The sequence below is a fragment of the Gymnoscopelus microlampas genome (assembly GCF_963454915.1).
Source record: "Gymnoscopelus microlampas genome assembly, chromosome: 21".
In the NCBI taxonomy this organism is placed as follows: domain Eukaryota; kingdom Metazoa; phylum Chordata; class Actinopteri; order Myctophiformes; family Myctophidae; genus Gymnoscopelus; species Gymnoscopelus microlampas.
In genome coordinates, this window is record NC_139958.1 from 32,434,835 (window position 1) to 32,451,079 (window position 16,245).

The 16,245-nt window shown below is 44.7% G+C and overlaps 2 protein-coding genes across 9 annotated transcripts in view; one reads left to right on the forward strand and one right to left on the reverse strand.

The window, feature by feature from the left end:
• Positions 1-16,245, forward strand: part of cacna1bb (calcium channel, voltage-dependent, N type, alpha 1B subunit, b) — a 262,230-nt gene that overhangs the window by 97,564 nt on the left and 148,421 nt on the right. The window lies entirely within an intron of this gene.
• ipo9 (importin 9) lies at positions 448-3,547 on the reverse strand (the record flags this gene model as incomplete). Its single annotated transcript, XM_084047852.1, has 1 exon — positions 448-3,547. The coding sequence occupies one exon, from the start codon at positions 3,545-3,547 to the stop codon at positions 470-472; it is 3,078 nt and encodes a 1,025-aa protein (XP_083903978.1). The 3' UTR covers positions 448-469.

Consider the following 16,245-nt stretch of genomic DNA (forward strand, 5'->3'; position numbering starts at 1 on the left):
CACGCCCCCAAGGTGCATGCAGCTTTTGACCATGCTCTACCTTGTGCCATCGGTCGTCTAAATATCGCCCATTGTCTCTTGAAAGTGTTGTTTTTTGTCTTCATTGAATTTCTTATACAGAAACACAAAAATAATGGGTTGAATTACAAATGGGATACGGTAAAATAGTCTGTTCATATATCCCTGAAGTCTGGTCTTAAGTAATTTAAATAGGTCAAAGCCACCCTCCTATATATCCACCTTCAAGCAGATTTGTAGAAGATTGTTCACGTCTTCAGTCCTTCAGCTAATCCTATTGAGATACAGAGAAAACAGGGCAGTTTTAAGTGCATATCTGCCCCCCTGTTCCTTCACCTCGTCGAACCCATCACACGCATATTTTGTTTTGTGTTCGTTGCATAAATTCTTCATACAAATATAAGTGATAGGGCTGTTGTTGACAGGAGAGGGGGTTGATGAAGAGGCGGGGCTAGAGGCCTACAGACCGCAGGGCTTGTCTCTCGCTGTCGTTCAGGTGGCCCGAGAACATGCTGTAACAGGGCTGCTGGGCGAACTGCGTCAGGAAGTCTGTAAGGTAGGCCAGGAGGTCAATCTGATATATGGGGTCCTTCAACGCATCCGGATCACCGTCCTCGTCGTCCTCATAGAAGTCATCGTCATATTTGTTGGAGGCGATGGCAGAGAGGCCTTCATCCTCTTCATCATCATGATCCTCCTGGTCATCCCACATGCCGCTAGAATCTTGACTCCAGTCCACAGTGTTGGCCCTGTTGGCGTTGGCCTCGATGACAGACGGCAACTCATTCACGATCACTTTGAAGACTTTGACGAGCAATGGAATGGTCGTCCACCTCGCTGGGTTCTTGGCCGATTTGGAGCGCGTGCGGATGCCCTCCTCAGGGCTGAAGATCTCCTCTCCCTTGACAACGATGTCTTGGAGGCGCTTGTCATTGGTGTTGAGACCGTGCTGCAGGAGTTTGCATAATGCTACCGTAGTGACTTTGCCCTCGTACTGTCCATAGAAGAGGTGCTGTCTGCTCGTCCACTCCGCCATGACAAACTCCAGCGCAGGCTTTCCGGTTGGGCCAGGAAGACTGCACAAGAACTCTAACAGGGGCTCCAGCTGGGAGTGAACCAGGTGGGCAAACACCATGATGAGTGACTGCATGACGCTCAGCGCCTCGGCCTGCTGCATCTTGCTGAGGATGGCTCTGAGGATCTGGTGCAGCTGTTCGACCAGCTCTGCCCCGGCCTGGGAGATGAGCGTAGACACCAGCCTGCCCACGAAGGTGGCTGTGAACTCTGGGGACCTGGGGTCCAGCAGCTGGTTGACCACCTGCATGACATACCAGAGGCCACTGTTCCCCTGCTCATCCCTCCACTGGCCTATCTGCTCCAGCGCCACGGATACGTAAGCCCGCAAACACTCTCCGCCATTCTGCATAATGGTGTTATCATCTGTGCGTATCGTGCACTGTGCCACGAGTGGGAAGGCCTGACACACCAGCATCTCTGACAGAGGAGGTTTGGTGTTGCGCACCACAGTGGTCAAGATGTCTATGGACGCAGCACAGAGTCCAGAGGGGACTTTGTCGGGAGGAGCCTGCATGATGCTGACCAGGGTGGGGATGAGTCTAGTCTGCATGGGGCCTTGGCACCCCTCCACCTGGGCCAAAACCTTAAAGATGTCCTGGGCCAGGGACGCTACCACAGGGTCATTGTTGTGCTTAAGGAAAATGTTAATGGTGAGCGGGCAGATCTTGCTCTCAGCGCTGGCGGTGAAGTCTGCGTTCACGGTACAGATGATGCACAGCGTCTCCATGACCAATGTGAGCACCTCTGAGCTGAACTGGTCAGCCAGCTGCACCAGCCCTTCTAGGATACTGGGCAGGAAGGGCTGCAGGACACGGGTGCCCTCCGACAACTTCAGCTGATCACAGTACCCCCAGATGGCCTTGACGGCAGAGATGCGGACGGAGGGGGGCTGGCTGTCGTGGAGACCGCTAACGGTGGCCTGGAGTAACTGCTGGATGAGCTCCGGAGACATGGTCGCCGTGAAGTGGCTGGCTGCCCACAGAGCCCGGCCGAGCAGGAAGGGAGACGCGGCCGGCAGGTTGAGATCGGCCAGGATAACGTCGACCAGGAACCTGTGCGTGTCAAACTGGACGCGACCAGTCTTCACATTCTCTGTGATGGTGGTCTGCATTGGGCCCAGGGCCAACATACAGGCCTCATGGACCTTCCACCAGTGCTCATTGCCACCGTTCTTAGCCTGCACTACCTCCTGAAGGTGTTTGGTCGTCGCTGCTGCCAGAGCCGCCGCACTCTCATTCGGGAACTCCGTAGCGACAGCCTGGAGCAGGTCCTGAGCGGAGATCCTGACTGAATAAGAGACGGTGTCATCGTCCTCGTCCTCGACAAACTGCTGGGGGTTTTCTGTCCACACTTGAATCTGCTCCTCAGTGATCTGCATGTAGAGGATGACGTAGTAGATGAGTTCAGGCAGGGCTTTCTTCACTGTGCTCTTGAACTTGTTGTTCTCCAGCAGCGTGTCGACAAACTCAAAGATGCTAAACACCAGATTCTCAAAGCCCAACACCTCCCCATCGGAGTCTACAACAGGGTCCTCCACTTCCTCTGTGCAGTTGACTTCAGTTCTCACATAAAAAGATGCAGTCTCAGTCAGGGTATTCCACACGATTGGTAGAATCTGTTGCATAGAAGACACCATGAGGCTGGGGAAGTTCTTCACCAAAGCCGTCACCGCCTTAAGGACCTCCATCTTGAGGCTGAAGTCAGAAGAGGGTCCATCAGGCATCTGAAGGGCCTGCACAAAGGCCTCCGTGAACTGCTGCACCACTGGGAATATCACTGCTTTAGCCGCACCCTTTTCAAGCTCTTCAATGGCACAGATGAGGTTGGCACACGTGGTTAAGATCTCCACTGCTCTGGAGCGGGTGCGTATACTGTAGACCTCGGCCATGGTGAAGATCTTGTACATCTCGGGTAAGATCACAGGGGCCACCAGTGGCATCTGTGCATCCGTCACATCCCGGGTGAACTCTGTGAGGACGCTCATGGCTCCGTGCACGGCGTTTACATCGCCGCTGACCAGCATGTCCATCAACAGGGTGAAAAGCTGCGGCCACGCCTCGGGCCAGTCCCAGTGGGCGATGGCTGACACGGCGTACGCCACGCCGGACTGGACCTTGCCCGTGGCCTCCCGCAGACCCCCCGGGAGCAGCTCCCTGATGGCGGCTTTAGCCCTGTCGGTGGTTTCTGGGGGCCTGAACTTCTCTGACTGGGAACACCAGTGGGTCTCCACGTACTGCTTCAGGATGACAGATGCCAGCTGGCGGAGGGCGAGGGCTCCCCGAGGGTCCACTGTGAGTTCTGCCAGGTGAACGCCAAACTCTTCCGTCACTTCCAGCGCTTTGACCTGCTCCTCCGCAGCAGCGCGCACCTCTTGAACCGGCGACAAGATCGCCGTCAGAGTCTCGATCAAAGCCTCTTTCAGTCCTTGTTGAACCGCCCCAAACGCACTCATCCCTGCCGTGTTCTCACCACCACGGCCTGCTTCAGTTCAGTCCAGCACTCTATGCACTCCACTGGTTTCACACTGGTATGTGTGTGTGTGTGTGTGTGTGTGTGTGTGTGTACCTGTGGGTAATCTCGCAGACCACTGTACCACTCAGTGCCAGAATACTTGTGCTCTGTGGGATACAGAGCCTTCTACGAGAGGTTCTGTTTGTGACTCTGTGAGGTAACTTTATTTTATCATGGAAGTCAATGGCGGTCGCATCAGGCTGAAAACATGGCCAAATATGGAGTCATACGTTATAGATACATCATAGATGACTGACATCATAGACTGGCTAACATGAAGTGTGAGATCCAGATGAAGGCACGCCATTATTTAGACCCCATCTTGTTTATCTCTACAGCCCGCGAAGGCAAGGGTAATCTCGCGGCTTATCTCGCAAACCACGGGCCGATCAGCACCAAATTTCTTTTTGCATATTATGATTTTGTATACTGTGTGTGTGTGTGTGAATATTTTTCACATATTAGAATCTAGTATGTGAAAAATATTCACAAACACACATACAAAATGTAAACACAGCCTTCACACATTTGCAGCCTCAAAAGTTTCAGGTGTTCTCCATATATGGCCATGTTACATCTGTGACGTAACATGACATAACAGAAACTGATGTTGGAGGGAACGAATGTCACGTTCGCGTCATTTTTGCACCCGTTAACAATAGCCAACTAGAAAGTACTGTTCCTGAAGAAACAGTGTGGGATCGCTAAGAATGTTGAGCTAGTATTGATAGTGTTAGTAGTGTTATAGTAGGGTCATAATACAATGAGATCAGTATTATGACGTCACTAGAATGGCATTACCATTCACTAGAATGGCATTATGCATTATGACGTCACTAAATGGCACTTCTCCATTGAAATGACCCACAAAACGGGCGGAATACTAACAATAACTAGAAAGTACTGTTCCTTTAGAAACAGTGTGGGATCGCTAAGAATGATAGTATCACACTAGAAAGTACTGATTAAGTCTGTCTTACCTATTTAAAGCGATCCCACAACTAGAGTGGCATTTTCAGTTAAAACTTTGTATACATATTTGAAGGACCATGACAAACACTTTTAATGTGTTGTAAAACTGAATGTCATGAAAGCTTTAACAAAAGCTCAGAAACCTAGAAATACACCCAAGCATGTGCGACTGTCAAATCGCCGTCAGGGGGTGAGAATGGGCAGTATCACTAGCCTGGGACCATACGAATCTGCGAGTGCAAAAAAAATTGCACTCTGCGATTTGGGTCTGGCACCGCTCCATAGAGAATCCATTTCCTGCTCCAGAAGACGGGGGTAACCAATCAGGGCCCAGTATTCAAATATGGGAGACTGTAATTGGTAGTTGGTTTGTAGGTCTAACCAATTGCGTCGAGTCATTGTTTTGATCCCGCCCCCTTGGGAAAAAAAACGTCCTCAAAGAAGCACCAGACTCATCCACGTAGTGATATAGTCTGTCTACGCCAGGCTACAGTATCACACCCTGACCCTCAGTACTGGAGCACCACAGGGATGCATGCTGAGCCCTCTCCTCTACCCCCTGTACATGCATGACTACAAAGCCAAACATGACCAAACATGTCCAACATCAGTAGTAGTAGGCCTCAGTGCAAGGGTTTCGATCCCCAATCATCCCAGTGCTTCTTCCACCACTGGATGGTGGCTTGCATAAATCGGCATTGCTAGGCTTGTATGACATTGGTTTGTGTGTGTGACGTCAGACCAGAGCTGCCAGCGAATATGAATGAGGTGGGGAGAAGTTAGAATTTCACTTCACCAGAGTTTGACCAGAAGAACTTCCAGAGAGAGATCGAGAATATGAAGAGGAGCACGTAGGAGAGGACAATAGTTCAATTCAATCTAATTATTGTGCCAAGCAAAGCTTGAAGAGTTGAGTGACGACACAGCAGAGACCTGACATTCCCCACCCTGAGCAAGATTTTTTGGTGACTGGCAACACAATAATACTACCTAAGAAGTGGAAGAAACATCAAGTCGAATCAGGGTCTAACCACACTGGTCATCTTGCCATGACCATGTTGGAGATGAAAGAGAGAGGGAGAGAGGAGAGAGACAGTGACACAATCCACCAACCAGAGTCCTACAGTCATCTAGAGTTGACCAGTACTTTAACCCAGCCAGGTGACAAGAGTTTCAGTAAGTTAGGCGATCTGATGAAACACCAGCGTGTCCACACCGGAGAAAGACCGTACCCCTGTAAACTGTGTGACAAGAGTTTCAATGATTTAGATCACCTGATGGGACACCTGCGTGTCCACAACGGAGAAAAACCTTACCAGTGTAAACAGTGTAACATGAGTTTCAGTAGGTCAAGGTACATGAGGAAACACCAGCATATGCACACTGGAGAAAAACCTTTCCTCTGTAAAAAGTGTGACAAGAGTTTCAGTCTGTCAAGTGGGCTAACGCGACACCAGATTGTCCACATCAAAGAAAAACCTTATCATTGTGAGCAGTGTGACAAGAGTTTCAGTCGGTTAAGTGTGTTAACGATACACCAGCGTGTCCACACCAGAAACAAACCGTACCACTGTAAACAGTGTGACAAGAGTTTCAGTAGGCCAAGCAAATTGAGCAGACACCAGTATATCCACTCTGAAGAAAAACCTCATCATTGTGAGCAGTGTGACAAGAGTTTCCATCTGTTAAGTGTGCTAAAGACACACCAGCGTCTCCACACCGGAGAAAAGCCTTTTCATTGTGAGCATTGTGACAAGAGTTTCCGTCTGTTAAATGGGCTAAAGGCACACCGGCTTTTCCACACTGGAGAGAGGCCTTTCCACTGTAATCAGTGTGACAAAAGTTACGGTCAGTTAGGTATCTTAACGAAACACCAGCGTATCCACACCGGAGAAAAGCCTTATCATTGTGAGCATTGTGACAAGAGTTTCCGTCTGTTAAGTGGGCTAAAGGCACACCAGGTTTTCCACACCGGAGAGAAGCCTTTCCACTGTAATCAGTGTGACAAACGTTACGGTCAGTTAGGTAGCCTAACGAAACACCAGCGTATCCACACCGGAGAAAAGCCTTACCCCTGCAATCAGTGTGACAAGAGTTTCAGGCTGTTAAATAACCTGAAGCAACACCAGCATATCCACACTGGAGAAAAACCTTTCCTATGTAAAAAATCACACCCAGTGTGAAGTGGGCGGTGTGTGGTCATCACAACATGACTCACTTTAAATAAAAGGATAAATTACTTTTTTTAAAGTCCATACTGCTATTCATAGGGCTGCACATGTGTCATGTGTTTCGCTAGCCAATCACAGTCCTGAATTTGCAAAGTCAGCCAATCACATTACAGTTAGTGGTGATGACACTAGCTGTAATGTGATTGGCTGATATGAAAAAAGTATCGATTTGCATTAACAACGGAAGGGTTAGGGGGTACACACATTTTTTGCTCGGTGTCCAGAACTCACTTATAGGGGGCGGTGTAGCCGCCCCAAAAATGTGACAAGAGATTCAGTTATTCAAGTGACCTCAAGACACACCAGGGTGTCCACATCGGAGACAGACCTTATCATTGTGAGCAGTGTGATAAGAGTTTCACATGGTTAAGTCATCTGAAGGTACACCAGCGTGTCCACACCGGAGAAAAGCCTTTCCACTGTAATCAGTGTGACAAAAGTTTTGGTCGGATAGGTGCCCTAACGATGCACCAGTATATCCACACTGGAGAAAAACCTTTCCCTTGTAAAAAGTGTGACAAGAGTTTCAGTTGTCCAAGTTACCTAAAGACACACCATCTTGTCCACACCGGAGAAAAGCCTTTCCCCTGTAATCAGTATGACCAAAGTTTTAGTCGGATACGTGGCCTAACGATACACCAGCATATTCACACTGGAGAAAAAAACGTTCCACTGTAAACAGTGTGACAAAAGTTTCAGTCAGTTAGGAAACCTGAACACACACCAACGTGTCCACACTGGAGATAAGTTAAGAGTTAACTCTTTGACTGCCAAAAACGGGAATTCTCGTCCGATGGTACTATGGCTATCATGGCCACGGACGGAAATTACGAAATTATAAAAAAATAAAAAAAATAAAAAATAATAATTAATACTTTTTTCTTTTCTTTTTTGGTCTTGTTTTTTTTGTTTATCTCAAAGGAACTAGGAGATAACGCTAACATTTTTTTTTTTTAATTGCTGCTCCATTCACTTCAATGTTAAAAAAACAAACGGAGGAAAAATGCACCATTTTCGTGGCACTGGGACGACACAGTCTGAAATAAGTGTGGCAATGAAAGAGTTAAGTCACCTGAATCCACACCAGTGTATCCACACTGGACAAAAAGTGTAAAATGTTTGATGCACAACATTTCTATGAATGTATGGTCAATACCTGTCATTTGCATATCTCGTAGTGTCAAGTTGGTTGTGTGTGTTTAAGGCTTCATGCATTTGTGAATCTTAATTATTAGGGCCCAAGCACTGCACAGTAGTGCTTTGCTTTGCGGCCCTAACCTCTAGTCCCAACCTCCCAACCTCCCAACCTCGGTCATGTGATAAAGAGGTCAGACTTCCTGTATCTGGTTGCTATGGCAACCTGCCAGATCAGGCTGAGGGTCTGATAGGAAAATCAGAGAATCGATCAAACCGAGAGTCCGATCACTGATCGAGGTGGGGTAAGATGTCTAAAACATAGCCATAGCTCTGATCAACAGTCTGTGACGGGTCTTGGAGACATGTGGAGTGATCCTGTGCTGGCGTATCGCTTTCGAACTTCGGAGCTTTTGTCAATGATATACTGTAGTAGTACTTTGTCAATTATATAGTAGTAAGATAAGATAGTAAGACTAGAAAGTACTGTTCCTGAAGAAACAGTGTGGGATCGCTAATATGACGTCATTACAGAGATGTGATGACGTCATTACATCACTGACTGACTGACATTTCTCCATTGAAATGAATGGGTATGAAGGTAAAAAAAACGGGCGGAATAATAATAAGACCAGGAGACCTGGTTCTGCCAGACCCCTAGTGGTTGAAATCTGAATGGCTGGGTAGGAAAAGAGGGACCGACCGACCGACCGACCGACCGACCGACCGACCGACAAAGCCTCCTGTAGGCCGACCCCCTGGGTCTGGCAATAATAATAAATAGTGAAGATAACGTTAGTGTGATTGCTAAAGGGATCCCACAATTAGCCAATATTCTTAGCCAATTGTAATATACGATTGTGCTCCTTTCTTGTTTTGGGGGAATTTGTGCAGTACCTGTTATTGGAGTACTTGTCCTTTACAGTACCTGTTATCAGAGTACTTTGAGGACAGTCTATGACAGTCTATACTATACAACAGTCTACATACAAGTACAGCCAAGCGCTGCTGTAATTGTCCCCATGAGATGGGAATCATGAAAGAGAAAGATTTGAGCTTTTCCTCTGATTACATCACCGGAGCAAAGGTTTTGGCAATGAGACAGAGAATGGGAACACAGTGCCACTTTGAAGTGTGTGCTCATACGAACTGATCTAAGCGGATTAAGTTGAAAAAATGGCACCATCATCCTTTGAGATTAGCAGCGAACGGGTTGGTTGGCAGTTATTCCTGTCTGATATACCGCTTGCTTAAAACAAACTTTGCACCAACTGTCTCGAATCGTGGCTCCCCGGTGGATCATTTAACACTTTTCTCCATTCGTTCTTCCCCTCCACCTCGTCTTTCCTCTCCTCCACCCCATCCTTCAGTCCCTCTCTCTCTCCGTGTCGCTGCTGAGACATCTGTAGGTTTTACTGTCTCATTACGCTAAACAGCATGGACTCTCACCGCTGTGATGGCAGAGAGTACCGCTTTATTCTCGGCTGCCTGCGGTCCTCTTAACTTTTCTCTCCTGCTGCGCAATACCATCTCTTTCTCTCATTTGCCAATTTGTCATATCTGCCTTTGTAACACTCTGATCTCTGTCTTTTACATAATATATCTGCCCAGCCCACCCACCCATCACCACCTCTTCTCTCTGCAAGAAGTACTCAGATGTTTTACTTTGAGTAAAAGTACAGTATATGGCAGTCCCTGCTTGGTTGGGAGAGTGTTATGATATTGCATTTATGATCTTTTGGCAGTACTACTTGTCAAGCAGGCTACATTAATTCTACTACACCAGTTGGGCAATATTCCAAGGTGATTTTCTGTTTTAAAGGGATAGTTCACCCCAAAATTTACTTTTCCCCCTATCGATTAGTCACCCCATGAAGACATTCCTAAGCCAATAATTTGATTGACCAGCAGACCGGTCGGCAGCGGTTCCGGTAGGAGACACAAAGGAGACTCTCTTTGTGTCTCCTACCGGAACCGCTGCCGGTCATCAAATTATTGGCTTAGGAATGCGACAAAAAATAAAAAATATCCATGAATTCAAGTCTCCATGGGGTGACTAATGGATAGGAAAAAAGTCATTTTGGGGGTGAACTATCCCTTTAAGGGGGACTCTCTTGTTTTTGGGACAACAAATAATTTCCTGACAAATGTTACACTATAGTGTAGGTTAAAGTTAAGCATAATTATTTATTTGTGAGGTTATCGGTTAGGGCTGAGGTTAGGTTTAGGAATAGTTTTTCTGAGATTAACATTAGGGTTACGGTTAAGTTTAGGCATCGTTTCTGTGAGGTTAAGGTTACGGTTAAAATAAAAAATGTATTAATTCGAATAAGCCCCATTAAATTTTACTCTTGAGAGTGTACACATTTAACCCATTAAGGGATGTCATTTTAAGATTTCTTTGGCTATTCAAAAATAGCAGATAATACAAGCTCATAGCGCGGCACCGAGTGCCGCGCTATGAGCTTGTAGATCTGCTATTTTTGAAAAATCTTGACTTTTTTTTTCTTCAAAAAACTAGGATTTAGAAAACATTTTAAAGAATTGCCTCAGGTCTTAAAGGGCTAACACACAAAGTTACAAATGGATAAACACTTTAAACATAAACATTTTACTGCGTATAACCTGTGTGTGTGTGTACAGTAATGCACATACAGTTTGCATACATGCATACCGTATATGTATGCAGTGTGCATTGGAGCAGCGCAGCGTCTCCGCATGTCATGGCATTCATTAATTTACACACGGCCAGTACACTGATGTTGTTTTTTTTACTAACGCACACATGCACTCTCTGTGCAGAGGTCAATAGGTTAGGAGGGTGGGGGGGGGGGGGTGGGGGACGATAAGACAATCATAAAACCCATCAGGGAGGGACACTCTACTTTGTGGACGATATACAGTACAGTGTAGTACGGCCAGGGACGTGCACAGATAGACTCTAGGTGGCGCTAGAGCACCTGCCCTTTGCCCTCTTGACTAGAAGTGCCCTTTTGAAAAAAAAAGTGAAAAAAACGTTTTTTTTTCCCAGTTTACAGCAGGGGTCTTCATCAGGGGGTCCGGGACCCCTAGGGGGTCCTCAGAGTTACTACAGGGGGTCCGCCAAATCTTTATGTGATATGATTTTTCTTTTTACCATAACCACTCGAAACCTAGCATCCCTTTTCTGAGGAGAACTTTAGCCAAAAAATAGCCGATCTACAAGCCCACAACGCCTCGCAGCGCGAGGCGTTGTGGGCTTGTAGATCGGCTATTTTTGGCAAAGAGGTATAGGTGTAGAGGGAAAAAAGAGCAGACCAAGTAAACAAAAAAAAGTATAATCTTAAACACAATTTTATACAATATAGAGGGGGTCCCTGCTTCATCTCTCTCTCAGCTAGGGGGGTCCTTGGCCTGAAAACGTTGAAGACCCCTGGTTTACAGTATGTAGCCCATGGTGACATCGATCAATTCTGGATTAAAAGCTTCTAATATATCAACAATTCCACAAAATGTGCGTTGCAATTTTCTTCTGTAAATCTCACACTACGAAGGCAGCCGGCGGTTCCGTGCGCCGCGCAAGGTGCCCTTTTTTTTTTTACTCGAGCACCTGCCCCTCAAAGTGTCTGTGCACGCCTCTGAGTACGGCTCAAAACCGTTTCTGAATCAGAGCCCACTTGACAAGCTCAAAAGCGTCGGCGTTCGGCTCTGACCACTAAGTGGAGCTTTCTGACAGCCGACCAATGAGAGACACAGATTGAGTAGATTGGAAATTGTGCCATCTTATAATGAGCATTAGTAAGGACCAATTATATAAGGATAAGGTTGACAATTGAGGAAAAGCTGCTTTTAACCACTTAACCCCAATTATGCTTAGTTTACAAGGGTCCCCCAGGGGGCTGCTGTAGTTTGCCCTCTACACCAAATGCCTTTACTGAAAATAGCAGCTCTACAATTAAGCTCCCAACGGGTCGCAGGCGCAACACATTTAGAGCTTGTAGATCTGCTATTTTTTTGCAGAGTGTTCGCCTATAATGAGATGTCCTGAAAATAGGGACGCTAGGCTTCATCTGTAGCAATACCACAGTAAACACTCACGCGCAAAATATACTACCAAAAGTAAAAGTATGTAGACAATCATGTTATTAACTAGTTATGCATTAACCCATTCAATCCGGGAACGCGTCTTTGTCATTTTAGAGCATTTTTTAGCTCTAGCCATTGTTTTATGCTTTGGGCTACTACTAGAAAATTGCAGATATACAAGCTCAGAGCGCGGCGTCGAGAGCCGCCCTATAAGCTCATAGATCTGCTATTTAAAAAAAAAATTGAACATTTTGTGTAAATCTTTGAATATATATATATATTTTTGAAACATTTTTAACTCAAATCTTTAATTCTGGAGGTCACCTGGGACTAAATATTTTACAAATGTTCGCTTTAAAAAATATATATTCAAAGACACAAAATTTCACGATTTTCCTATAATAGCAGATCTACAAGCTCATCGCGCGGCTATTTTTGAATAGCCAAAGTATAAAAGAATGTTTAAAGCGGTTAAAACCCGAAATGACAGCTGCTTAATGGGTTAACGTTTTCCATCTCTATAATGTCGCAGCTGTTATAGGTTAGGGGCTAATTTGTATTACTTTATGTGCTGCTGTGTACCTGTGTATGAGTAAACGTACTCGGTTTACTTTCCACCGCTGCAGACAGCCAGACCATTAACGCGAGCCCTGACGGGCACACTTATAGCGTCCTCGCTATAACTTATAGGAAATTAATTCTCCAGTGAAGTCATTATGCTGTATCAGAGCGCCAGCGGCGAGAGAGCGGTGTTTGTGTTGCCATTGTGGAGTGGAGGAGGACATCCCCCCCTTATGTTTTAATCATCATGAACATGGCGAGTGCATGCAGGAGAGAAGAGTTTGTCATCGCTGTAGGGCATATACCACCCCCCCCCCCGTAAATTAACCCATTGAGACCTGAAGCCGATTCTACGTGTCTCCTAAATCTCAACAGTTTTCTGAAAAACGTATGTTTCTATATCAGTGGTGCTCAATCTTTTTCATGTCAAGGACCCCCAAAAGGATATGTATTTGGCCGCGGACCACCATCAAAATATTTTGTTCCAGGGACCCCCCAGAAGCAAAGATTTGAGTTAAAAATGTTCGCTTTAGAAATATATATATATTCAAATATTTTTGCACACATTTTCACGATTTTTCAAAAATAGCAGATCTACAAGCTCATGGCGCGGCACTCGGTGCCGCGCTATGAGCTTGTAGATCTGCTACTTTTGAATAGCCCACAGTGTAAAATATTGCTTTTTAGCTCAAATCTAAAAATGACACAATTCCAGGTCTTAATGGGTTAATGTCACACGATAGTAGCAAAAATAGCCGATCTACAATAGCCTCGCGTGGCTCAGACGATATCACTGCGTGGATAGGAGTCTGGTGCTTCTATTTTTTCCCAAGGGGGCGGGATCAAAAGAATGGCTCTGGACACAATTGGTTAGACCTATACAACCAACTACCAATTACCGTCTCCCGTATTTGAATACTGGGCCCTGATTGGTCACCCCAGACTTCGGGAGCAGGACTTGGATTTACAATGGAGCGGGGCCAGACCCAAATCGCCGAGAGCAATTTTTTTTTAATGCACTAGCAATTTCGTCTGGTTCCCAGGCTAGATCTACAAGCTCACTAGGCTATTTGTTTGGTATTTTTTGAAAATGTGGAAGGTTTCAGTTCAGTTCAGTTCGGTTTTATTTTCAGTTTCTTTGGACAAGTATACAAGATATATATATATATATATATATATATATATATATATATATATATATATATATATATATATATATATATATATGCATATGTACATACAATTAATTCATTTGGTTAATATATTTACACTAGTATGCATAATAATTATAGTATCAATCATATCAGTTGTCCAAGTCCCTGAAAAAGGGAGAAATGGGAGAAGCTTTAAGCTTGTCGAGCCCAACCCTTAATAATTTTCAACAAAAGAAAAAAGAAAAAGAAAAAAACAAACAAAAAAACAAAGAAAACAAATCCGAATAACAATAATAATGAAAATAAATAATAATAATAACAACGGAATACCAAAGAATATTATTATTATTATTATTTTTTTCTCATATCTTTCTTCCCTTTTTTTTTTTTCTTTTTCTTTTTCCTTTCTCTATTCTTTTTGTATTTATTTTTCTATTTATTTCTCTCTTTCTTATATATCATGAATTTACGCGCCTCAAAACGCATAGGTTTATGCCCGTCAGCGACACTATGCTGATTCTGATAACGTTGTCAGAGCTGTGCTTTTGTCGAAAAGGTAATATACGGCCCTCCCACACCTCCCACCCCCCCCCCCCTCACCGCTGTGTCCTTTAAGTCTCTAGGCCATGTGTGGGGGGCTGTCACTGATACGATGCTGTCAACTCAGCTGGAGGCTTTGGCCACGGGGGGGGAAACGCATCGTTCTAGCAGCTCAACGACCCATAGAGGAAAAAAATAAGCCATGTTTTCATACTCATGCAATATTATTCTAGTCATTTGCTGGGTTGTTTTGTTGTGAAACATCTCTCTCTCTCTCTCTCTCTCTCTCTCTCTTGCGTGCGAGTCTCTTGTCTTGTTGCTTTGCAGCTGTAGCTTTATTGGTGATGTAATTCATTTCTGATGGGGGGTGGGGGGGAGGGGGGGAATGAATACAGTACATTTGAACCTTTTCTTCGAATTTTTGCTTTTTTAGCATTGCAAAATGTAGTTTCTGAACTTCTGTGTGCAGTATTAAACATAACTTCTCGTGTCACTTTGCTTTGCCTTTTTTTTTTTTAAATCATCGATTTAACCGCTTAAACCCTATATACTTTGTTGACCGGTGTCCCTCTTGGCTCTATACTTGGTCCCCTCCTTTTCACCCTGTACACCAGTTATGTTTGCCCAAAACAGCTCTCTACAAGCGAATGTTCTGTTATTAAACGCCCAGAATAGGAACTCTACGCGCTTGTGACGCATTACTATACTATGAGCTGTGAGCTTTTACTAATAGTATGGCTGTTTTCACAATAGTGCTTTAAGTGCTTAACCGTTAATCGTCCAACCCTAACCCTAAAAAAAGGGAAATTAATTCAAGGATTAAATCAGGTCATGATGGAGAGACTCCATAGGCTGTTGTGCACCAGAACAAGCGATGTTGTCACGCCCTCTCCCGTCTGTCCGTCTGTCTGTCCGTCTGTCTGTCTGTCTGTCTGTCTGTCTGTCTGTCTGTCTGTCTGTCTGTCTGTCTGTCTATCAGCAGAAATGCCATAAAAAAATACACTCAAAAAAAGGGAAAACGGTTGATTTACAGTGCGCCAGCTGTGCCGCCTATTACTCTGTGCCCGTTATCGTCAAAGAGATAACTGCTGGGCATTGGGGGTGGTTCCTTAGCGTTGATAATTTGGCAATCTTCATTTCATGCCGTGTGATTTTATTACATTTTCTCCGTCTCGCCGGGTGCCAACAAATTGGAACCAGCCCTAATTATGACTGCTGTGTCATGTTCAGGCTTTTTGCACCGCAAAATACTGTCACATTCCAAGTCCTTTCGCATATCTTCAGCGTTTAAAACAGTATTACTTACTCGCACAAGCAAGCAATTCTGGCAATGCAGTGAGATATTGTTATTGAAAAAAGACTGTATTGTAGATCTTAACAAGACTAGGTAAAAAACAGTGGTGTAAAGTAACTAAATACATTTACTCAAGTACTGTACTTAAGTACAATTTTGAGGTATTTTTTACTTTACTTGAGTATTTCCAGTTTTCAGTACTTTTACTTCTACTCCACTACATCTCAGAGGCCAATATTGTACTTTTGCTCCACTACAAATATTTGACAACTTTAGTTACTAGTTACTTTGCAGATATAAATGATTATATTATAAAACACATTAACCACTTTAGCCCTATTTTATACATAGGCTATTTGAAAATAGCAGATCTACATTATAAATCACAACGCGTCGCGATGCGGCGCGTTGTGATTTATAATTTTAGTCGATTATACTAAAATTATTTAAAAAATTTTTTTTATATGTGATTATTATATGTGATTTATAATTAGTCGCACGCCGGTGTCGAGCACCGGAAATAGCCAATCTACAAGGTCACAACGAATCACTGCGTAACGCGCTGTGACCTTGTAGATCGTCTATTTTCGGTTGTTAAAAATGGCAAAAACAATGAAAAACTGGCATTCAGAAAATTGCCGTTCTAAAATGTTTGTCCTCATAATTATAGTATAGTAAGGTGTGTGTG